This window comes from Lissotriton vulgaris, chromosome 8, assembly GCF_964263255.1.
Source record: "Lissotriton vulgaris chromosome 8, aLisVul1.2, whole genome shotgun sequence".
NCBI lineage: Eukaryota > Metazoa > Chordata > Amphibia > Caudata > Salamandridae > Lissotriton > Lissotriton vulgaris.
The window spans coordinates 1328659972-1328682559 of NC_141696.1; the positions used below are offsets into that span (position 1 = coordinate 1328659972).

The 22588-nt window shown below is 51.2% G+C and overlaps 1 protein-coding gene across 3 annotated transcripts in view; it reads right to left on the reverse strand.

The window, feature by feature from the left end:
- Window positions 1-12317, reverse strand: part of DYNC2H1 (dynein cytoplasmic 2 heavy chain 1) — a 1560829-nt gene extending 1548512 nt beyond the window's left edge. For all 3 annotated transcript variants that reach the window (XM_086935265.1, XM_086935264.1, XM_086935263.1), the window contains exons 1-2: window positions 12069-12317; window positions 6363-6533 (exon numbers count right to left, since the gene is read on the reverse strand). In XM_086935265.1, coding sequence (XP_086791391.1) covers window positions 6363-6533; window positions 12069-12269 — 372 coding nt within the window. In that variant the 5' untranslated portion in view covers window positions 12270-12317. The remainder of the gene's footprint in view (window positions 1-6362; window positions 6534-12068) is intronic.
- Between the last annotated feature and the right edge of the window lie 10271 nt (window positions 12318-22588).

A 22588-nucleotide genomic window follows, 5' to 3' on the forward strand; every position in this document is an offset into this window, starting at 1 on the left:
CTCCCGATTGGTACCTGCGACAGTTGATGTTCCTTCTCTTTCAGGCCTAAAAATCCCCATATTAATGTTTGCGGATGACACGCTAATTTTATCTAAAACCCCTAGTGGTCTGTAGCGTGCTCTGTTGATTTTTGAGAATTTTTGTGGGGAACACGGACTTGAGGTGAATACTACTAAAACTAAACTCATGATTTTTAAGCCGCATCGCAGCTTGAAGTCCAAAATCATGATGAGCGGCCAGCCTCTAGAGTTAGTCAACTCATTTACATATTTGGGTATCCAAATTGCTGATAACAACAGGTGGAGTCAGCACTTAAATATTGCTATATTGCGACATAAGCAAATAGCGGGCACCATCAACTCAGAACATAGGAAGTCCCTAACTAAACCAGTGAAACCAGCCTTATTAGTTTATGAAGCCAAGGCTATTGGGTCTGCACTTTACGGCGCAGAAATGTGGGGCTTTAAAAATCTTAATTCTTTGCAAGCCTCAGAAAACAAATTCCTACGGGCACTTACTGGTACACCTAAAAGCACTCCGTTGTTACCTCTCCGATACGATCTCGGAAGGAAACAAATCAAGGATCAAGCCAGATTACGCCCGATTTTGTACTGGCGTAGACTCTGGACTACTCCCGAGCTCTCACATTATGCCGCGGGTTTTGTGGATGTCATCAAGGCCGATGGCTTCCACAAAATTAGCTGGCTTAAATCACTGAAAGCTATATTATTTGAGCTTGGGTTGAGTTCTCTATGGCTGGATCCTGCTGGCGCATTATTTCCCTCTAAGCTTGTCCTAAAAAATATTTTTGGGGAAAATGTTGCTAACAAAACCTTAAGCACTTCTAGCACTGGGTCCATGTCTATATACTTCCTTGAGGCTAAAATGTATCCAGCCTTGGAATCATATTGGGACACCATCTCAAAGCCAGGTGACAGGAAGCTCTTATTTCAACTGAGAGCTGGTGCTCCGATTGTTGGAGCTAGGATTGTCTTGAGTGCAGACGGACTGCAAATACTGGCATTGTGTAAAAAAATAATACCCATCCAAAGCTCATATAAAAGGGAAAACTGAAATCCTTTAAAATGGATCCAAACTCAGAACCAACAAGGAAGGAATGTAAGCCAATAATGTTTTTGTCTGATTTTTAGGATACTTAGGACTACAGGTAATGTCACAAATGCTGTTTCTCTATACCTAGTTCACTTTATACTGCTGCTCTGACACTGTTGCGACTTTCTGGCACATCGCGTCCTGCTGCTGTACGCTGTCTGTACATCTTATGCAGGTAGTGCTGCTGCAGTCACTGGATGTAACCTGGTGCAGGTGCTTTTGCTGATGTCACACTGCTTGTGTGCTGAACGAATAGGAGCACTTGTGTTGCACTGCAGAGTATGTTCAGTTCTTAGAAGCTGCACTGTTTTATACTACAGTGCTGCTTCTTCTTGGAAATATCAGCAGATACACGAAAGACAACTGAACTCCCATTTTACCTTGCTGAGCATGTCTGATGCACACTGTTAGGCACTGTGAAATGCAATGGACGTAATGGAGGGGGGGGGGGGGTGGTATTAGATTATAGCGATAGGGCTCTTGATGTAGCATTTTTCATTGCATCTTTCCTGACCTCTCTCATATCCGACATGCAACTGACACTGTGTGAAGATTACTAATCTTTAAGTGTCTCTTGTCCCTTTCAGTATAAAATAGTGAAGGAAACTAGGATCTGCTTTCATGGTTACCCCACACTTTTTGCTTGGTGTTATTGAGTTTTTGACCTAGTTTGACTGGGATCCTGCTAAGCCGGACCCCATTCACTGCATTCTCCTCTAAATTGACCTGGTAAGTACTTTTGCATCTCCAACATTGGCTGCTGGTGTACCCTTGTAAGTCCCTAGTATATGGTACTAAGGTACACATGGCATGTGTACACCAGGGGTCTCCCATAAAATGCAGCATGTATTATGCCACCCTTGGGAGTCCACTTAAACTGTGACTACAGGCCTGCCATTGTCAACTGTGTGAGTTGGTGCTTGCACCTCTCAAGACAGATATGTTTCCTTATATCTCAGGTCACTGCACTTTAAACCTATGGCACCCCCTATGGCAGGCTCTTCTGTCCTGAGGGCAGGATGCTTGGTTAAAAGTGTGAGGGTCTCCCTGCATGAGCAGGACACCCCTACAAATGCCGGAGTCGATTCTCCAGGCTTTGTAAGTGCGGTCAACCATTTGAATACATATAGTTCCCATCAAGCATTATGAGATTGTTAACTATATAGTGGCTGCACCAAACCCAATGCACCAAACCCAATGTGTTTGGAATCAAACATATTGGAATCATGCCCCAACGCTGATTCCTGTGTTGGAAGTATGATTTCATGTATTGGGGTGCTCCATTGGGTACCCCCCCCCCTTGTACTCCCGAATACTACCTTTCAGGGTCTGCGAACAAGCTAGTGATTTTGCCAACCACAGACACAATTATGCCCTTCTGCTGCTGAGCTGAGCTCAAGCAGGGGAAGGTGGAACAATAGGTTTCCTGTCACAGGGAGGTGTGATGACCTCCAAGACTGGATTTAAGGCCACATGCATCATTGCATCCGTTTGCGATTCCTAAATTGCGAAAATTAAGGAATCGCAATTTAGAAATCGCAAACGGCAATGCATGAACAAATCGCATTTATTTTTGCAATTCGGTACTCGGTATTTTTCCTTAATTGCGATTCACAATTTGCAAATCGCAATTAAGGAAAACCCTTCCCATTGATTCCTATGGGCCAAGAGGCTCACAGGAATGAATGGGAATGAATGGGAAGGCATTCACATTTTGCGAATTTCAAGTTGCGATTCGCAAAATGTGAATGCAATTTCAAGGGTGCAGGGGGGCTCCAAAGAACCCCACCCTGCACCCCTGAAATGTAACTTTAAATGCAATTTACACACACACATGCCCCGAGGGCATGTGTGTGTGTAAATTAAAACTTTCAAAAATGCAATTTGTGCATATTTGAAAGTTTTCGGTAAATTAGCATGAAGTTCAACTTCATGCTAATTTACCACTTCCAAATTGCGAATTCGCAATTAAAAAATGATCATGCATTGCATTTAAGAAATCTGAAATTGCGATTTCTTAAATACAATCGCAATTTTAGAAATTGCAACATGGTTGTGATTCCTAAAATTGGGAAATGCATGATGCATTCCAAATTAGTCAATTGCATTTGCAAACGGCCGAAAATTGCGATTCGCACCGTTTGCGAATGCAATTGACTTTGATGCATGTGGGCGTTAGTGTATTGGGTTGGGGTGGGAGGACTTGCCAGCGCCACAAGACTGCTTTGAAGGGCGCATTTGATGTCCTCCTTGCATCCTTAGCTCACGCTCTGGCGTGAAACTGGACATAGGCGTATCCTCTCCTCTGTCCAGCCCCTCCTCTGGGAGGGACCCCTGAGTTTCTCCAACGCTTTGCTTAAGGTACTTAAGGGCTTACCTGGGGGTGGGTACTCAGATTCGTCGTGGGACAAGACTCAAGCCTCAAACCATGTCACTCTTTGAGCGTCTGGACACTTGGATTTTGTTGGACGTCGACTGAAAGCAAAACTGCACCAAGGAAGATTCCTGCTGCTCATGGTCTCGCTGTTCTCCAAGTCTTCTTCATTGTCTGTGTTTCTTCCAGGTTCTTCAACAGACCGGTGGGCATCAATGACACCCAAAGAAATCTCCCTTGGAGTGAAGGAGTCACTCCCCTGCATCGACAGGCACCGCAACAAAGCTAACCGGTCTGCTGCTCCTGTCATCCTACGGACTTCCCGAGGCTCAGCAACTCAGGTGGTGGTTCAGCAACTCCCACCAGGGATTTTGAGGCCAATACCCCTTGTCAGAACTGCTATGCACAGCGTCACCTTGTCATTGCCAAGACCTGTTGGCTCTGATCTTCAGAGATCTTCAGACTACAAGCCCCCTGCACCTCTTCCCTCCAAGAACAGCATCCTCACTGCATCCTCTGCACAGTGGGTCTTTCTCTTTGGTGAGCTGCTTGTGGTCCTTGTGTGACTCCTGTGCCATCGGCCTGTGGGTCCTCCTATGGGTCTTCTACTGCCTCAGTGGGCTTCCCTGCTTGCTCAGTACTGCTCTGACTCTTCTGCTGTTTGCGAGTCCCTTGGACCTTGCTGGTCACAACGTTGCGCCTTTTTCATTTTCCACGTAGGTTGCTGCTACCAAGGCTTTTTTGGTGCTCCCGCCGGACACCGATCACCTAGTCACATAGTCACCAACATCAGATGTGGTACAGCTCATGCACAGCTCCTTACCTTCCTCAGCGTCGCAAGATCCTCACAGCTGCAGCAACAAGGTCACCGTCAACTCTTCTGAACCTCCCGACATTGGTGGGCATTGTGTCTTCGTGCCTCCTGATCACTTCTGAGTGGCATAGTCTCTGTCCCTTCTACTTGCAGGTTCTTCACTTCCAGAATCCACCCCTGGACCCCATTGGACTGTCTTCATTGTCTTCTCCAGAGGCACTTTCGTCTAAGTCTTCAATTGTCGTCTACGGAGGTTTCTGATGTCTCTTCACCCCTATGCACCTGGCTTCCCTGGTGTAGGTAACCTGTTGACCAGGGCATCCACGGGTGGGGAGGCTCTCCAAGCTTCCGTCCTCCAAGGGAATTCTTCAAGGTCCTTCTCCAAAACTACACCTGCAAATTCTCCATTGACTTCCAATGGGCACACCGCGGTGTTTTCAATCTGCACACAGCCTCTGTGGGGTTCCAGGGTACTTATCTTGGGTGGGACATTGTGTCCTCCGCTCCTTTGGGTCTTCTGGTCCAAGTCCTGTTCTCCTTTACAGTTCGTGTTCCACTTTTTTAGTTTATGAATTGGTCTCCCCCTGGAGACCACTGTATTTTGTGCTACTTACCTGATTGCATTTGAAGTATCCTGTGTATTGTGTTGATATATCTGGGTAGGAGATATACCAATGTGTTAGTGAGTGTTGTGTAATAAATAGAAGTATTTTTATATGAACACTGTGAGGTTATCTTACCTTTAACTTACACTACTGATTAAACTGGTAAAAGAAACTGATTAACACTCCCTTAAGATAAGCCTGAAGGCTGCTCTCAACAGCTACCCCTTTTTATCAATGACCACTAAAATCCCCATAAGGGTTGCCTGGATTAGTGCACGGTGTATCAATTAAATAAGTGTACACCATATACTAAAAGAGCCTCCTACAAGTAGGCTTTTACAAAGCTGGTAGGGCTGGAGAAAAGTCTGTCATGTGAGCGATACTTTACATTGAGTTGGCACCAGCCTGTTGAGAGAACCGTGTAACCGGAGAGATAACTCAGCCATCTGTGGCCTTGCCAAGAGTTTTGCCACGTGTAGAGAAGTGCTGTTGTCTAAGGTGTATCCAACGGGGGTAAAGAGGACAAAGATCTGCCATTAAAGGCCTTCTGAGTTTTGTGCAATGGGGGGAATATTTCTACCATCTTTATTATTTCTGAAAGGTGTGCACTGTGAACAGTATGATATTGCTACACAACTTTGAGGTACTTCTTTTATAAACCTTTTAAGCATGAAAGACACTGGGACGTGTCAGGATTCCAACCAATGCTTTTAGAAGACACACACAGATCTCAGGAGCAAGCATAATCACTAAGAGGTTTATGCTGCAAACTAGACTATCTTACCACCAATGTGGTGCAGTGGAGTTGGAACAAACTATGTTTTAAACCCAAAATGCCCCTGTTTCCCACTTTTTAGCCAGATTTTGTTTTGCTACTGGTTGTCTGTAGCCCTTGACAGTATCAATTGCTCCTGGAGTGCAGCATATCTTCAAGTAGCAACTGCAGTGAAATGTGTGAAATTACATTTTTCTTTATACTGGCTTCTAAAATACGCAATCATGAAAATAATTGCGTGATCAAATTTAGGGACCTGGGCGTTAGTTCTAACATGATTTATGGTGTTTACAAAGCCTGCTGCTCTGGCCTTCGAATACATAGCTCCTATTAAATGCTCTGACTCCTTAGGTCACTTGAGATAAAACCTACAGACAGACTGACATAAAGAACGGAGCCTGCTAGGTTGGATGGTTCTGAAGGGGTACAGTTAATTTTTTTGTCACCATGAATTTTCTATTTTAATTATCTATATTTAAAACTATATACAGTCTGTAGTTGTATCACCATTCCATTTTGGATTTTTACTTTTATTTTGATTTCTTGTTGGACTATCATCAGAACATCATTCATAAGTATTTAATTGGTGACATTTGAACCTGAAATAAACTTTAACACCCATTGGATACAAAAATAAACGCTTCTTACAGAATAGATCAAATGAGGCCAGGTGGGCTTACCTTTAATAAAATTGGAGCAAACACTTGCCGCACTGCTTGGTACAAGGTATTTATTGGGGAGTCCAACATGGAGGACACAAGAATATTATTGTGAAGATTGTCTTCTGTGATGACGTCTGGACGAAGCTTGAAGAAAACGAGCACTTTGTCTTTTGTGTCACTGGCATCAACCTAGAAGAACAAAAGATTGAAGTTATGCATTTCATTCACGCAGCAGTAGATTCTTCTTGGAGTTAAAGTACCCAAAGATAATGCAACCAGAGTTTTGGAACGTGTGTCAGTTAGCTAATAATAATACTCAAGTTTATAAAGCGCTTGGTTACAAAAGGCTAGTGTGTCCCGGGCTACGGTCCAAGCCAACAAAGCATATTTCCAAAAGCCAATATTGCCTTACCTGTGTAAGATTGGTGACATACTGTCATGATTTTTATTTGTGTAGGCGGCCATTCCCACTGACGTAAGGACACATTTTGGATGAAAGTACATCCCCAATCGCCAGTTTTCATTTCACATACTTGTCCCGAAATTTCTACCGATCTAGCAATATAATTACCCACATTTTACATAACCCACCCTACTGCCAAAGAAGGTGATATTCCGGACAGTAGGTTTATTTAACTGATGAAGCTCACTACCGGAACAGGGTGATCTATACAGTTCACGCATTTATTCTAAACATCACAAACCAGAACAAATATTGCATCAGAGGGAACAAGAGAGCAAGTACTAAAGAAGAAGCGGCAATGGAGAGATTGATGATTAATTCGGAGTTTTACAACAACAATCCAGTCATTAATGAAAAGAATAATGCATGCCACCTCGAAGTTCAATTGCCGTACAAGCAAAGCACGCCTTTAGTCTCGCTTTCCTATACAACCATGAAATGAATCACTCTATTCAAACCTGTACAGTGTTGTAAGAGATACAGTAAGAGACCCATAGAAGAATGTATGCGTCAAGTGTGCTTACTTTGTCTGTTGGGCTACTTTCCTCAAGGTGTGGCTCTTAATTACTTAAGAGTGGTGGTATTTGTGTTTTTGTCGTGTTCACAAAGGCCAGTAGCTGTAGAGTGTCCAGACCATGTGGAAGAAATGACAACAGCTGATGTCAGGTGACAGCGATGCCTGTTATTTAATAACCAGCATGCCAGGAACACCATGCAGGAAAAAAACTTCAAGTAAACATTTCACAGTGGATAACTCTGAACTCAAAACACGAGCCCAAGAACTAACAGCAGCCTTTGTTACTCACCGAGGGCACATCTCCAACCGCAGCTCGAGTTCGGCGGCTACGGTTGTCACGCAATGCAGATGTCAATCTCGCCAGTAGGTAGAGAGACACTGAATTCAGCCGAATAACAGCTGTCTGTTGCTGTATTTTTACGGATGTCTTTTATCCATAATTCTAGCACATCCCTGTCGCATCAGAACCCACATCCCTCGGCAGAACATATTCTGAGAGTTGACTGTGAATGGGAGTGTGGTAATGTGTAAGACAAGACGGAGGGCTTTTCTGTGGGGAGGGTGGAGAAGAAATGCGACACGGCCGCAACAGGGGGCGGAGCGGGGAGAGCGGCGATGAGGGAGAGACATGGCCTGGCGGCCGTGAACAGTGTGAAGCAGCAGGGGCCTTTGAAGTGAAACTAAGCTTCACTTCAAAAGGTGTGGGAGGAGTGCGGCTGAGGCAGAGCGCACGCTGGGGGAAGCTTGTGGGGCGGAGCGGGAAGAGCTGCTGGGGAACAGATGGCTGGCGATTTGATGCTGTGCACGCGCATTTAAAAGCGCACGGGCACAGCATCAAATCGCCAGTCTAGGTAAGGTCTGTTTAAGCCCCTATAGTCTCGCTCCGCTCAATGTGCATGCGTATTGAGAGGCGAGACCTAAAAATTGAAAATAGTGCCCACTGGAAAAAAACACATGAACAAAGGAATATTCTGAGTGTTATGTGCAGCACATAACAACCTCGGCTAAATCTTCAGTTACCTTTGGGTGGCATAAAGCGGTATTTGCCAAACAAAACAAGCATTGGCAAAGCCACTAGTTCTTGCCGGTGAAAGGATTTAGCCGACCTTCTGGCTTTGCCAATGCTTATTACCAATGCTGAACAGCATTGATAAAATGAAAATGAAACTGGCCAACCCCAACATGATGAAGGGTATGTAAACATTAGTCACTATGCCTGCACATTTTTTGCATCATGACACTCTGGAGGCCATTTCTGTGGCAGGCCCCAGTGTGATGATGTGTACACATACATGCATCCCTGCCCATGTACATTTATCTGTCATGAGCGGACATTTTTAGATTTCGCCTTCACAGCACCTGCGCTGTGCTTGTGAAATCTCTTGTATTTAACATACCGTAAAAGGGGGTCGTATCAGTTTCCAGATGCCGAATTATTGTGTTTATTCACTTTTGTGTGGAACTTTTTTTTTTTACTTCTCCTGGCTGCAGGCATTTCACCCCTCCCCTGCTGGTAACGGAACCCCTCCGTCATCAGCCGCGGTCGTGCTGTGCTGATGACGGAGCGGTTCCGTCACGGCCCGCTCGGAACGCCTGCGCGGCGCTGAACGTTCTTTTGAGCGTAATCGACGTAATCAATTTAGTCACTATGATCAAAATCTAAATGTTGTAATAAACATGGCATATTAAAAATAAAGTTATTATACAAGAGCTATGCTATAATTTACTTCTAAACAGGTAGCCACAAATGCAGTTACCTTGCAGACAACAGGGTTATGATTTCAATGGTGCAGCAGGTGCAGTGACACCAGGACCAAAAGCTCTAGGCACCCCCACTAAACACCTAAAATTGCTATATTTTACTACTAAACATGCAGTCACAAGTTCAGTTTCCTGCAGACAATAAGGTATGATTTGAATGGTGCAGCAGGTGCAGTGGCACTGGGGCCAAAAGCTCTAGGGACCCCACTAAACCCAGATTATTACTACATTTTACTACTAAACAAGACATCAATAATCAAAAGAGGGGGGAGAAGGAATATGTGATCCTTTCAGTTTCCTTAGGTTTAATGTCATATAATCATAAGAGAAGGATCACTTGTCCTGCATAACCAGGGTATGCAGGGTTCGTTCTTACTAGTCCCAATAAAAACCCTCATGCACGTGTTCTAGATGGTAACTAAAGCGGTATATCTTGGTTCTCCACTTTCCCTCTCACGTGTGTGCATGATCATTGGGTTTAGTTGTTTTGCACCCTCCACCAGGAGGTTTTACCCTTAGTTAAGAGCAGTAGTGACCAGTGATGTTTTTGTGAGTCGGTGATGTGAATCAGTTTAAAAATCTCTTCTCTCCAGATTTGTGTGTTTATTGTTCTAGGTTCAGAGATAATAAAATCAGGCTAGGTCACAGAGTGATTATGACTCTCTCACATTGTGGTAAGTGAAATAGGTCGACATGTTTCAGCCCTCTCTTGCCAGTAGGTCAGTTGGGCTTTCTTCAGGACCAAGGTGTAGGATGTGGAGAGACATCGGGCGTCTCTTTGTGTAATTGGCTTTTAAAAACACTGCAAAGTTCTTTGTATATTCAACAGGTTTCGGTCAACAATACAAGTGCCAAGATAACTTTGGTGATCAATGTACCTGCTGGAGAGAGATGGGAGCAAGTTTTGTCTAGTGACTGTTTTACTCATCTAAAGTAGTGCAGACGGGTAATATGCCTGCTGCAAAGAACATGTACCATGCATATCAAAGAGCAACATGTTATGTGCATAGTTTAGTGGGTACTGCTTTGTGTTCACTTCCCGAATGAAAGGACACTTGAATACAGATGGCCTGGCAGTTCGGGCTGGACTGTTCCCATTGGGCGCAGAATCTAGACTGATTTGCATATGGCTGGGTCCAAACTGGAATAGCACGGTGAGCAAAAAACAATGGATTTAAGCCCAGATCTCTGAACTGGGGTGAATGTATGACATTGTTCTGCATTCTGTCCATCAATTGTTCTTTTTGCATTTGTCACCCGAGTGGGACAGGTATGCTCAGACATGAGTCCCGTGCTCTCCATGCCACTGGAATCAAGCTATCCTGGCTGATGAGGGCTGAAAGCCCGAAACCGGTCCTAGGATGCTTGTTTCCAGTCCAGGGAGGACCTGACCTGGCAGTTCGGGCTGGACTGTTCCCATTGGGTGCAGGATCAAGACTGATTTGCATATGGCTGGGTCCCAAACTGGAATGGCATGGTGAGCAAAGAAACAATGGATTTAGGCCCAGATCTCTGTACTGGGGTGAATGTATGACATTGTTCTGCATTCTGTCCACCAGTTGTTCTTTTTGCTATATTATGATTGAGCAGCTAGCTGGCTGACATGAATATGAAGGAACCTTTGTGGGTTTCCGTGAGTCTAGATTCTCCTGAAGAGTCCCTTTCTCTTCTGAGCCCTGCTTAACACATGTGTACAAGAGGAGCCCTGTATTCTTGACCTCAATATTTGAGACAAAAAATAATCATGGATTTCTGAACAATGGGAGTAAAAGCATTAAGTTAACATGTTGTTCCTGCTTATATTTCACACGCTTTACATAAACCTGTATTCCCTATGAGTGTTTGCTTTTTCCTGAATTAAACCTCAAATAAACATGTTTATCCATTGTTTTAATTAAATAACGTTATAAGCTGTAACTGGTCAGTGAAATGCTAAACGTACTAAAATTTGGTATGTTTTGCTATTTTAGCCACACCCCTGACTCCGCCCACTGATCCAATCTTCGGTTATTCCCACCCCCTGATTGTCCACCCACAGTTCACCTACTTTTTTTCCCCACTTCGGCCACTGGATTTGATGAGGTTGAATTTAGGAGGGGCAACACTTGGAGTAAGATTTAATTTTTCCTTTTTCCACGGGAGCGATCGCTAAGTTTCCTCTACCTGTATGAATATTTTGAAGGGTTGTTTTGGAAACTGAATGGTGTCACTAAAAAATGAGACTACGGCTCAGACCTTGTCAATGAGAATTACTTGATAGTTACGGTTTTAAGTTTTAAAACCGTAGCTATCAAGTAATTCTTATTGGCAAGGTCTGAGCCGGAGTCTCATTTTTTAGTGACAACATTTGTTTCTATAACAACCCTTCAAAATATTCATACAGTAACTCTAGTGCAATGGTCTCTAGTGGAAGTTCACGGCCGGTCAGAATTTTTAAGGCCGAACCCCATCCCCCCCTCCCCCCTCCGTCCCTCCCCCTCTCTACCGTTTGTTTCAGAACCATGTCAATGACTGTAATCCGTGCACTGCGTTTATGTGCGAAGTAATTGTAAGTGCACAAACAGGTAAATGTGTATCAACTTCTGTATTTACTTTACGAATACGTCGGAATATGCAAACAATAAAAACATATTCTGGGCATTACTATACTGAAGGCGCGGTAAAATCATTTAGAGTCAGTCTTGACAGAACGGAAAGATGACGCAGTCCCGCAGCCTGCAGGAGTAAAACACCAGAGGCTTATCTGCCTTTGAACTCTATAAGTATCTCCGCATCAAAAGAAAGAGACCAGCAGTTACTCCTGCGCTCGTTGGCCAGGCTGGTTAACTCGGCTCCCTAGCGCTCTGCCCCAGTGCCTGTTGAGTAAAAGCTTAACACGGGGAGACCCTGTACGTTACAGAGCAGTCAGGGTAGATACAGGATGTACAGTGGATTAGCTAGTCTGCACCCGACCGATGCAAGATTATTTAAACTCACTCCGTACCTTGTTGTCGAGGCTCAGCTCCCCCCTGGGCCGGCGCTGCACACTCAGCAGGATTTCGTTGCCATCGTCCAAAAATCTGTCCATCTCCACGCGTGTGGCCAGCGCCTCCACAGCCTCATCCTCGCTGCCCGAGAGGCCGAAGTAGTTACGAGCGGTGCTTAGAATGAAGCGCTTTCTGGGGTCCTCCATGCTGCCCGGCATCTTTTCTGCTCCAGCATCAGCACACGGGTACAGGCCACAGGAACCGATCACACTGTAGGCCAGACGCGAACCGAGTGCCCAGCCGCTGTCATGGAAACGCGTCATTACAACTAGAGCCGTCACAACAGGCTTACCAAAATGCAATTGGAATGAAGAGCGGCCATATTAGGTGTGGGCAAATCTGGCGAATTAACAAGACTTTGAACACACACAAAAATATGTGTGTACGGTAGATACGGTTTTAGTTCCCTTTCTTTCTCGATCTTACAGGGGCAAGTCTAAATTGGCAACCTCACCGTATTGAAAGCAGTAAGAGCGGCGTCTTTTCCTGCGGGCCACAAAAACAATGTCAGCTTTCCTAGTTTTTTTTTGCATTAAACAGCCCTGCGTTAAAAGATGTGGCTCATCGGCTAGCTTGCCGACTTTGGTCCTGGAATAGAAGGTTCGAGCCTCGGCTGGCGTCCACATCCTGTGAATCTGGGCAAATAACTTAATCTCCCGGTGCCTACCAAATACAACAAGCATTGGAAATGCAATAGGGCTCGCATTAGGAAAGTTTGAGCTATTGGTGTTATAACTGATTTTCTTTTATTTATGTGTTTTTTTTTAAATAGCTAAATTAATAGCTTTGTCATTTACAATGCCAATAGTTATAACTTTCGCAAATGTGACACCTATAGCATTTGTAATGCAACATGTTTTGTATTTACGTGACTTAGATGTATTGATATTACAAATAACAATGGCTTTTAATTTTTTTAAATAATTAATACTTAAATAATTTATTTAATTTGTAATGGCAGTAGCTTAAACTTTTGTAAATAACCTTTGTGAAGATTATGTTCAGTATTTTTTATTGTGACGAAAATCCAAGAACAGAAGTGAAATATTAACATCTTTTTGTGATTTGTAATAAAGCGTGAAAGCTTGAAAATAGCTTGAAACATTGAAAGAACATATTTGAACCAGTGATGCTGTGGTTGCGCTGAGTGATGCTGTGGTTGCGCTGAGTGATGCTGTGGTTGCGCTGAGTGATGCTGTGGTTGCGCTGAGTGGTGTGTGCATTGGTGTAGCTGTTTGGTGGGTGCATTGGTGGAGCTTAGTTGGAGCATCGGTGGAGCTGTGTAGTGGGTGCCTCGGTGGAGCTGTGTGGTGGGTGCATTGGTGGAGCTGTGTGGTGGGTGCATCAGTGGAGCTCAGTTGGTGCATCGGTGGAGCTGTGTGGTGGGTGCCTCGGTGGAGCTGTGTGGTGGGTGCCTCGGTGGAGCTGTGTGGTGGGTGCTTCGGTGGAGCTGTGTGGTGGGTGCTCCGGTGGAGCTGTGTGGTGGGTGCCTCGGTGGAGCTGTGTGGTGGGTGCTTCGGTGGAGCTGTGTGGTGGGTGCATCTGTGGAGCTGTGTGGTGGGTGCCTCTGTGGAGCTGTGTGGTGGGTGCCTCTGTGGAGCTGTGTGGTGGGTGCCTTGGTGGAGCTGTGTGGTGGGTGCCTTGGTGGAGCTGTGTGGTGGGTGCATCGGTGGAGCTGTGTGGTGGGTGCATCGGTGGAGCTGTGTGATGGGTGCCTCGGTGGAGCTGTGTGATGGGTGCATCGGTGGAGCTGTGTGGTTGGGTTATCAGTGGAGCTCTGTGGTGGGTGCATCGGTGGAGCTGTGGCAGTGGAGCTGTGTGGTGGTTGCATCAGTGGAGCTGTGTGGTGGGTGCATCAGTGGAGCTGTGTCGATGGAGCTGTGTGGTGGTTGCATCAGTGGAGCTGTGTGGTGGGTACATCAGTGGAGCTGTGTCGGTGGAGCTGTGTGGTGGGTGCATCGGTGGAGCTGTGTGGTTGGTGCATCGGTGGAGCTGGGTGGTGGGTGCATCTGTGGAGCTGTGTGGTGGTGCATCTGTGGAGCTGTGTGGTGGGTGCATCTGTGGAGCTGTGTGGTGGGTGCATCTGTGGAGCTGTGTGGTGGGTGCATCGGTGGAGCTGTGTGGTGGGTGCATCGGTGAAGCTGTGTGGTGGGTGCATCGGTGAAGCTGTGTGGTGGGTGCATCGGTGGAGCTGTGTGGTGGGTTCATCGGTGGAGCTGTGTGGTGGGTGCATCGGTGGGTCTGTGTGGTGGGTGCATCGGTGGGGCTGTGTGGTGGGTGCATCGGTGGAGCTGGGTGATGGGTGCATCGGTGCAGCTGGGTGGTGGCTGTGTCGGTGGAGCTGTGTGGTGGCTGTGTCGGTGGAGCTGTGTGGTGGCTTTGTCGGTGGAGCTGTGTGGTGGCTGTGTGGTGGGTGCATCGGTGGAGCTGTGTGGTGGGTGCCTCGGTGGAGCTGGGTGCCTTGGTGGAGCTGTGTAGGTGGAGCTGTGTGGTGGGTGCACCGGTGGAGCTGGGTGGTGGGTGCATCAGTGGAGCTGTGTGGTGGGTGCATCGATGGAGCTGTGTGGTGAGTGCATCGGTGGAGCTTAGTGGGTGCATCGGTGGAGCTGTGTGGTGGGTGCATCGGTGGAGCTTAGTTGGTGCATCGGCGGAGCTGTGTGGTGGGTGCATCAGCGGAGCTGTGTGGTGGGTGCCTCGGCGGAGCTGTGTGGTGGGTGCCTCGGCGGAGCTGTGTGGTGGGTGCCTCGGCGGAGCTGTGTGGTGGGTGCCTCGGCGGAGCTGTGTGGTGGGTGCCTCGGCAGAGCTGTGTGGTGGGGGCATCTGTGGAGCTGTGTGGTGGGTGCATCGGTGGAGCTGTGACGGTGGAGCTGTGTGGTGGGTGTGTCGGTGGAGCTGTGTGGTGGGTGCATCGGTGGAGCTGTGTGGTGGGTGCATCGGTGGAGCTGTGTGGTGGGTGCATCGGTGGAGCTGTGTGGTGGGTGCCTCGGCAGTGCTGTGTGGTGGGTGCCTCGGCGGAGCTGTGTGGTGGGTGCCTCGGCGGAGCTGTGTGGTGGGTGCCTCGGCGGAGCTGTGTGGTGGGTGCCTCGGCGGAGCTGTGTGGTGGGTGCATCGGCGAAGCTGTGTGGTGGGTGCATCGGCGGAGCTGTGTGGTGGGTGCATCGGCGGAGCTGTGTGGTAGGTGCTAATGTGGAGCTGTGTGGTGGGTGCGTCGGTGGAGCTGTGTGGTGGGTGCGTCGGTGGAGCTGTGTAGTGGGTGCATCGGTGGAGCTGTGTGGTGGGGGCATCTGTGGAGCTGTGTGGTGGGTGCATCGGTGGAGCTGTGTCGGTGGAGCTGTGTGGTGGGTGCATCGGTGGAGCTGTGTGGTGGGTGCATCGGTGGAGCTGTGTGGTGCGTGCCTCGGTGGAGCTGTGTGGTGGGTGCATCGGTGGAGCTGTGTGGTGGGTGCATCGGTGGAGCTGTGTGGTGGGTGCATCGGTGGAGCTGTGTGGTGGGTGCTTTGGTGGAGCTGTGTGGTGGGTGCTTCGGTGGAGCTGTGTGGTGGGTGCTTCGGTGGAGCTGTGTGGTGGGTGCATCTGTGGAGCTGTGTGGTGGGTGTACTGTGGAGCTGTGTGGTGGGGGCATCTGTGGAGCTCTGTGGTGGGTGCATCGGTGGAGCTGTGTCGGTGGAGCTGTGTGGTAGGTGCTAAAGTGGAGCTGTGTGGTGGGTGCATCGGTGGAGCTGTGTCGGTGGAGCTGTGTGGTGGTTGCATCAGTGGAGCTGTGTGGTGGGTGCATCGGTGGAGCTGTGTCTGTGGAGCTGTGTGGTGGGTGCATCGGTGGAGCTGTGTGGTGGGTGCATCGGTGGAGCTGTGTGGTGGGTGCATCGGTGGAGCTGTGTGGTGGGTGCATCGGTGGAGCTGTGTCGGTGGAGCTGTGTGGTGGCTGCATCGCTGGAGCTGTGTGGTGGGTGCATCTGTGGAGCAGTGTGGTGGGTGCATCTGTGGAGCTGTGTGGTGGGTGCATCGGTGGAGCTGTGTGGTGGGTGCCTTGGTGAAGTTGTGTGGTGGGTGCCTCGGTGGAGCTGTGTGGTGGGTGCCTCGGTGGAGCTGTGTGGTGGGGCATCTGTGGAGCTGTGTGGTGGTTGCATCGTTGGAGCTGTGTGGTGGGTGCGTCGGTGGAGCTGTGTGGTGGGTGCGTCGGTGGAGCTGTGTGGTGAGTGCCTCGTGGAGCTGTGTGGTGGATGCTTTGCTGGAGCTGTGTGGTGGGTGCTTCGGTGGAGCTGTGTGGTGGGTGCTTCGGTGGAGCTGTGGGGTGGGTGCCTCGGTGGAGCTGTGTGGTGGGTGCTTCGGTGGAGCTGTGTGGTGGGTGCTTCGGTGGAGCTGTGTGGTGGGTGCTTCGGTGGAGCTGTGTGGTGGATGCATCTGTGTAGCTGTGTGGTGGGTGCCTCTGTGGAGCTGTGTGGTGGGTGCCTTGGTGGAGCTGTGTGGTGGGTGCTTCGGTGGAGCTGTGTGGTGGGTGCCTCGGTGGAGCTGTGTGGTGGGTGCATCGGTGGAGCTGTGACGGTGGAGCTGTGTGGTGGCTGCATCGCTGGAGCTGTGTGGTGGGTGCATCTGTGGAGCAGTGTGGTGGGTGCTTCGGTGGAGCTGTGTGGTGGGTGCTTCGGTGGAGCTGTGTGGTGGGTGCCTCGGTGGAGCTGTGTGGTGGATGCATCTGTGTAGCTGTGTGGTGGGTGCCTCTGTGGAGCTGTGTGATGGGTGCCTTGGTGGAGCTGTGTGGTGGGTGCATCGGTGGAGCTGTGTGGTGGGTGCATCGGTGGAGCTGTGTGGTGGGTGCCTCGTTGGAGCTGTGTGGTGGGTGCCTTGGTGGAGCTGTGTGGTGGGTGCATCGGTGGAGCTGTGTGGTGGGTGCATCGGTGGAGCTGTGTGGTGGGTGCCTCGGTGGAGCTGTGTGGTGGGTGCATCGGTAGAGCTGTGGTGGTGGAGCTGTGTGGTGGTTGCATCAGTGGAGCTGTGTGGTGGTTACATCAGTGGAGCTGTGTGCTGGGTGCATCGGTGGAGCTGTGTCTGTGGAGCTGTGTGGTGGGTGCCTCGGTGGAGCTGTGTGGTGGGTGCATCGGTGGAGCTGTGTGGTGGGTGCATCGGTGGAGCTGTGTGGTGGGTGCATTGGTGGAGCTGTGTCGGTGGAGCTGTGTGGTGGGTGCATCGCTGGAGCTGTGTGATGGGTGCATCGCTGGAGCTGTGTGGTGGGTGCCTCGGTGGAGCTGTGTGGTGGGGGCATCGGTGGAGCTGTGGCGGTGGAGCTGTGTGGTGGGTGCATCAGTGGAGCTGTGTGGTGGGTACATCGGTGGAGCTGTGTCGGTGGAGCTCTGTTGTGGGTGCATCAGTGGAGCTGGGTGGTGGGTGAATCGGTGGAGCTGGGTGGTGGGTGCATCGGTGGAGACGTGTGGTGGGTGCATCGGTGGAGCTGTGTGGTGGGTGCATCGGTGCAGCTGTGTGGTGGGTGCATCTCTTGAGCTGTGTGGTGGGTGCATCTGTGGAGCTGTGTGGTGGGTGCATCTGTGGAGGTGTGTGGTGGGGCATCTGTGGAGCTGTGTCGGTGGAGCTGTGTGGTGGGTGCATCAGTGGAGCTGTGTGGTGGGTGCATCGGTGGAGCTGTGTGGTGGGTGCATCGGTGGAGCTGTGTGGTGGGTGCATCGGTGGAGCTGTGTGGTGGGTGCATCTGTTGAGCTGTGTGGTGGGTGCATCTGTGGAGCTGTGTGGTGGGTGCATCTGTGGAGCTGTGTGGTGGGTGCATCAGTGAAGCTATGTGGTGGGTGCATCGGTGGAGCTGTGTGGTGGTTGCATCAGTGGAGCTGTGTGGTGGGTGCATCGGTGGAGCTGTGTCGGTGGAGCTGTGTGGTGGGTGCATCGGTGGAGCTGTGTGGTGGGTGCCTTGGTGGAGCTGTGTGGTGGGTGCCTCGGTGGAGCTGTGTGGTGGGTGCATCGGTGGAGCTGTGTGGTGGGTGCATTGGTGGAGCTGTGTGGTGGGTGCATTGGTGGAGCTGTGTCGGTGGAGCTGTGTGGTGGGTGCATCGCTGGAGCTGTGTGGTGGGTGCATCGCTGGACCTGTGTGGTGGGTGCATCTGTGGAGCTGTGTGGTGGGTGCATCGGTGGAGCTGTGTGGTGGGTGCCTTGGTGAAGTTGTGTGGTGGGTAGCTCGGTGGAGCTGTGTGGTGGGTGCGTCGGTGGAGCTGTGTGGTGGGTGAGTTGGTGGAGCTGTGTGGTGGGTGTGTCTGTAGAGCTGTGTGGTGGGTGCATCGGTGGAGCTGTGTGGTGGGTGCATCGGTGGAGCTGTGTGGTGGGTGCCTCGGTGGAGCTGTGTGGTGGGTGCATCGGTAGAGCTGTGGTGGTGGAGCTGTGTGGTGGTTGCATCAGTGGAGCTGTGTGGTGGTTACATCAGTGGAGCTGTGTGCTGGGTGCATCGGTGGAGCTGTGTCTGTGGAGCTGTGTGGTGGGTGCCTCGGTGGAGCTGTGTGGTGGGTGCATCGGTGGAGCTGTGTGGTGGGTGCATCGGTGGAGCTGTGTGGTGGGTGCATTGGTGGAGCTGTGTCGGTGGAGCTGTGTGGTGGGTGCATCGCTGGAGCTGTGTGATGGGTGCATCGCTGGAGCTGTGTGGTGGGTGCCTCGGTGGAGCTGTGTGGTGGGGGCATCGGTGGAGCTGTGGCGGTGGAGCTGTGTGGTGGGTGCATCAGTGGAGCTGTGTGGTGGGTACATCGGTGGAGCTGTGTCGGTGGAGCTGTGTTGTGGGTGCATCAGTGGAGCTGGGTGGTGGGTGAATCGGTGGAGCTGGGTGGTGGGTGCATCGGTGGAGACGTGTGGTGGGTGCATCGGTGGAGCTGTGTGGTGGGTGCATCGGTGCAGCTGTGTGGTGGGTGCATCTCTTGAGCTGTGTGGTGGGTGCATCTGTGGAGCTGTGTGGCGGGTGCATCTGTGGAGGTGTGTGGTGGGGCATCTGTGGAGCTGTGTCGGTGGAGCTGTGTGGTGGGTGCATCAGTGGAGCTGTGTGGTGGGTGCATCGGTGGAGCTGTGTGGTGGGTGCATCGGTGGAGCTGTGTGGTGGGTGCATCGGTGGAGCTGTGTGGTGGGTGCATCTGTTGAGCTGTGTGGTGGGTGCATCTGTGGAGCTGTGTGGTGGGTGCATCTGTGGAGCTGTGTGGTGGGTGCATCAGTGAAGCTATGTGGTGGGTGCATCGGTGGAGCTGTGTGGTGGTTGCATCAGTGGAGCTGTGTGGTGGGTGCATCGGTGGAGCTGTGTCGGTGGAGCTGTGTGGTGGGTGCATCGGTGGAGCTGTGTGGTGGGTGCCTTGGTGGAGCTGTGTGGTGGGTGCCTCGGTGGAGCTGTGTGGTGGGTGCATCGGTGGAGCTGTGTGGTGGGTGCATTGGTGGAGCTGTGTGGTGGGTGCATTGGTGGAGCTGTGTCGGTGGAGCTGTGTGGTGGGTGCATCGCTGGAGCTGTGTGGTGGGTGCATCGCTGGACCTGTGTGGTGGGTGCATCTGTGGAGCTGTGTGGTGGGTGCATCGGTGGAGCTGTGTGGTGGGTGCCTTGGTGAAGTTGTGTGGTGGGTAGCTCGGTGGAGCTGTGTGGTGGGTGCGTCGGTGGAGCTGTGTGGTGGGTGAGTTGGTGGAGCTGTGTGGTGGGTGTGTCTGTAGAGCTGTGTGGTGGGTGCGTCGGTGGAGCTGTGTCGGTGGAGCTGTGTGGTGGTTGCATCAGTGGAGCTGTGTGGTGGGTGCATCGGTGGAGCTGTGTCGGTGGAGCTGTGTGGTGGTTGCATCAGTGGAGCTGTGTGGTGGGTGCATCGGTGAAGCTGTGTCTGTGGAGCTGTGTGGTGGGTCTCTCGGTGGAGCTGTGTGGTGGGTGCATCGGTGGAGCTGTGTGGTGGGTGCATCGGTGGAGCTGTGTGGTGGGTGCATTGGTGGAGCTGTGTCGGTGGAGCTGTGTGGTGGGTGCATCGCTGGAGCTGTGTGGTGGGTGCATCGCTGGAGCTGTGTGGTGGGTGCATCTGTGGAGCTGTGTGGTGGGTGCATCGGTGGAGCTGTGTGGTGGGTGCATCGGTGGAGCTGTGTGGTGGGTGCCTTGGTGAAGTTGTGTAGTGGGTGCCTCGGTGGAGCTGTGTGGTGGGTGTGTCGGTGGAGCTGTGTGGTGGGTGAGTCGGTGGAGCTGTGTGGTGGGTGCATCAGTGGAGCTGTGTGGTGGGGGCATCTGTGGAGCTGTGTGTTGGTTGCATCAGTGGAGCTGTGTGGTGGGTGCATCGGTGGAGCTGTGTTGTTGGAGCTGTGTGGTGGTTGCATCAGTGGAGCTGTGTGGTGGGTGCATCGGTGGAGCTGGGTGGGGGGTGCCTCGGTGGAGCTGTGTGGTGGGTGTGTCGGTGGAGTTGTGTGGTGGATGCATCGGTGGAGCTGTGTGGGGGGTGCCTCGGTGGAGCTGTGTGGTGGGTGCATCGGTGGAGCTGTGTGGAGGGTGCATCGGTGGAGCTGTGTGGTGGGTGCCTCGGTGGAGCTGTGTGGTGGGTGCCTCGGTGGAGCTGTGTGGTGGGTGCATCGGTGGAGCTGTGTGGTGGGTGCATCGTTGGAGCTGTGTGGTGGGTGCATTGGTGGAGCTGTGTCGGTGGAGCTGTGTGGTGGGTGCCTCTGTGGAGCTGTGTGGTGGGTGCCTTTGTGGAGCTGTGTGGTGGGTGCCTCTGTGGAGCTGTGTGGTGGGTGCATCGGTGGAGCTGTGTGGTGGGTGCATCGGTGGAGCTGTGTGGTGTGTGCATCGGTGGAGTTGTGGGGTGGGTGCATCGGTAGAGCTGTGTGGTGGGTGCATCGGTGGAGCTGTGTGGTGGGTGCATCGGTGGAGCTGTATGGTGGGTGACTCGGTAGATCTGTGTGGTGGGTGCATCGGTGGAGCTGTGTGGTGGGTGCATCTGTGGAGCTGTGTGGTGGGTGCATCGGTGGAGCTGTGTGGTGGGTGCCTCGGTGGAGTTGTGTGGTGGGTGCCTCGGTGGAGCTGTGTGGTGGGTGCGTCAGTGGAGCTGTGTGGTGGGTGCATCGGTGGAGCTGTGTGGTGGGTGCATCGGTGGAGCTGTGTGGTGGGTGCATCGGTGGAGCTGTGTGGTGGGTGCCTCTGTGGAGCTGTGTGGTTGGTGCCTCTGTGGAGCTGTGTGGTGGGTGCCTCGGTGGAGCTGTGTGGTGGGTGCATCGGTGGAGCTGTGTGCCTCTGTGGAGCTGTGTGGTAGGTGTGTCGGTGGAGCTGTGTGGTGGGTGCGTCGGTGGAGCTGTGTGGTGGGGGCGTCTGTGGAGCTCTGTGGTGGGTGCATCGGTGAAGCTGTGTCAGTGGAGCTGTGTGGTGGTTGCATCAGTTGAGCTGTGTGGTGGGTGCATCGGCGGAGCTGTGTGGTGGGTGCATCGTTGGAGCTGTGTGGTGGGTGCATCGGTGGAGCTGTATGGAGGGTGCCTCGGTCGAGCTGCGTGGTGGGTGAATCGGTGGAGCTGTGTGGTGGGTGAATCGGTGGAACTGTGTGGTGGGTGAATCGGTGGAGCTGTGTGGTGGGTGCATGGGTGGAGCTGTGTGGTGGGTGCATTGGTGGAGCTGTGTCGGTGGAGCTATGTGGTGGCTGCATCGCTGGAGCTGTGTGGTGGGTGCATCTGTGGAGCTGTGTGGTGGGTGCATCGGTGGAGCTGTGTGGTGGGTGCCTCTGTGGAGCTGTGTGGTGGGTGCCTCTGTGGAGCTGTGTGGTGGGTGCCTCTGTGGAGCTGTGTGGTGGGTGCATCGGTGGAGCTGTGTGGTGGGTGCATCGGTGGAGCTGTGTAGGTGGAGCTGTGTGGTGGGTGGCACTTTTTATAAATCATTAGTAAAAAGAGATCAATGAAATTCAACTAAAACCCACATATAGCAGAAGAGGAGAAAGCTCTAGTAACGGGATGCAGGATGAATGTATTCCTTTGAAGCAAATCGCCAGCATGTGAAAGGTGAATAATAGCAATCATCATAAAACGAAAATGCCAGCAAAAGACTTTATAAAATTCTGTGTGGCCCTGATAAAATAATTAGAACGTTTAATTATATCATTACCTACAACGGTTATTGTTACAAGAGCAGCGTGGGGGATGGTTAGGTTGCAATCTACACAAGCCCTCGGCATTGCTGTGGTGGGAAGGGGGGCGGGGAGAGGCAAGAAGGGAAGAATAGGGGCCGGGAGCAGCAGCCTTTGATGTGCCGGCCGCCGGCCATGCAGTGAATAATTAGGGGAGGAGAAATGCCAGCTGGGGGAAGCTTGAGAAGCCTGAGGAGGCTGGTGGCAATGTGCACGCGCTTCGGACACTTCAATAAATCGCCGAGTTAGGTAAACTCTGTTTAAGCTGCAATATAGCTCGCCAGCTATGCGCAAGCGCATCAGCAGGCGAGCCCTAAAAACAAGCATTTGCAATGCAATAGGTCTCTCATTTCTGAGAGTTTGAGCTATTGGCATTGTAAATTACA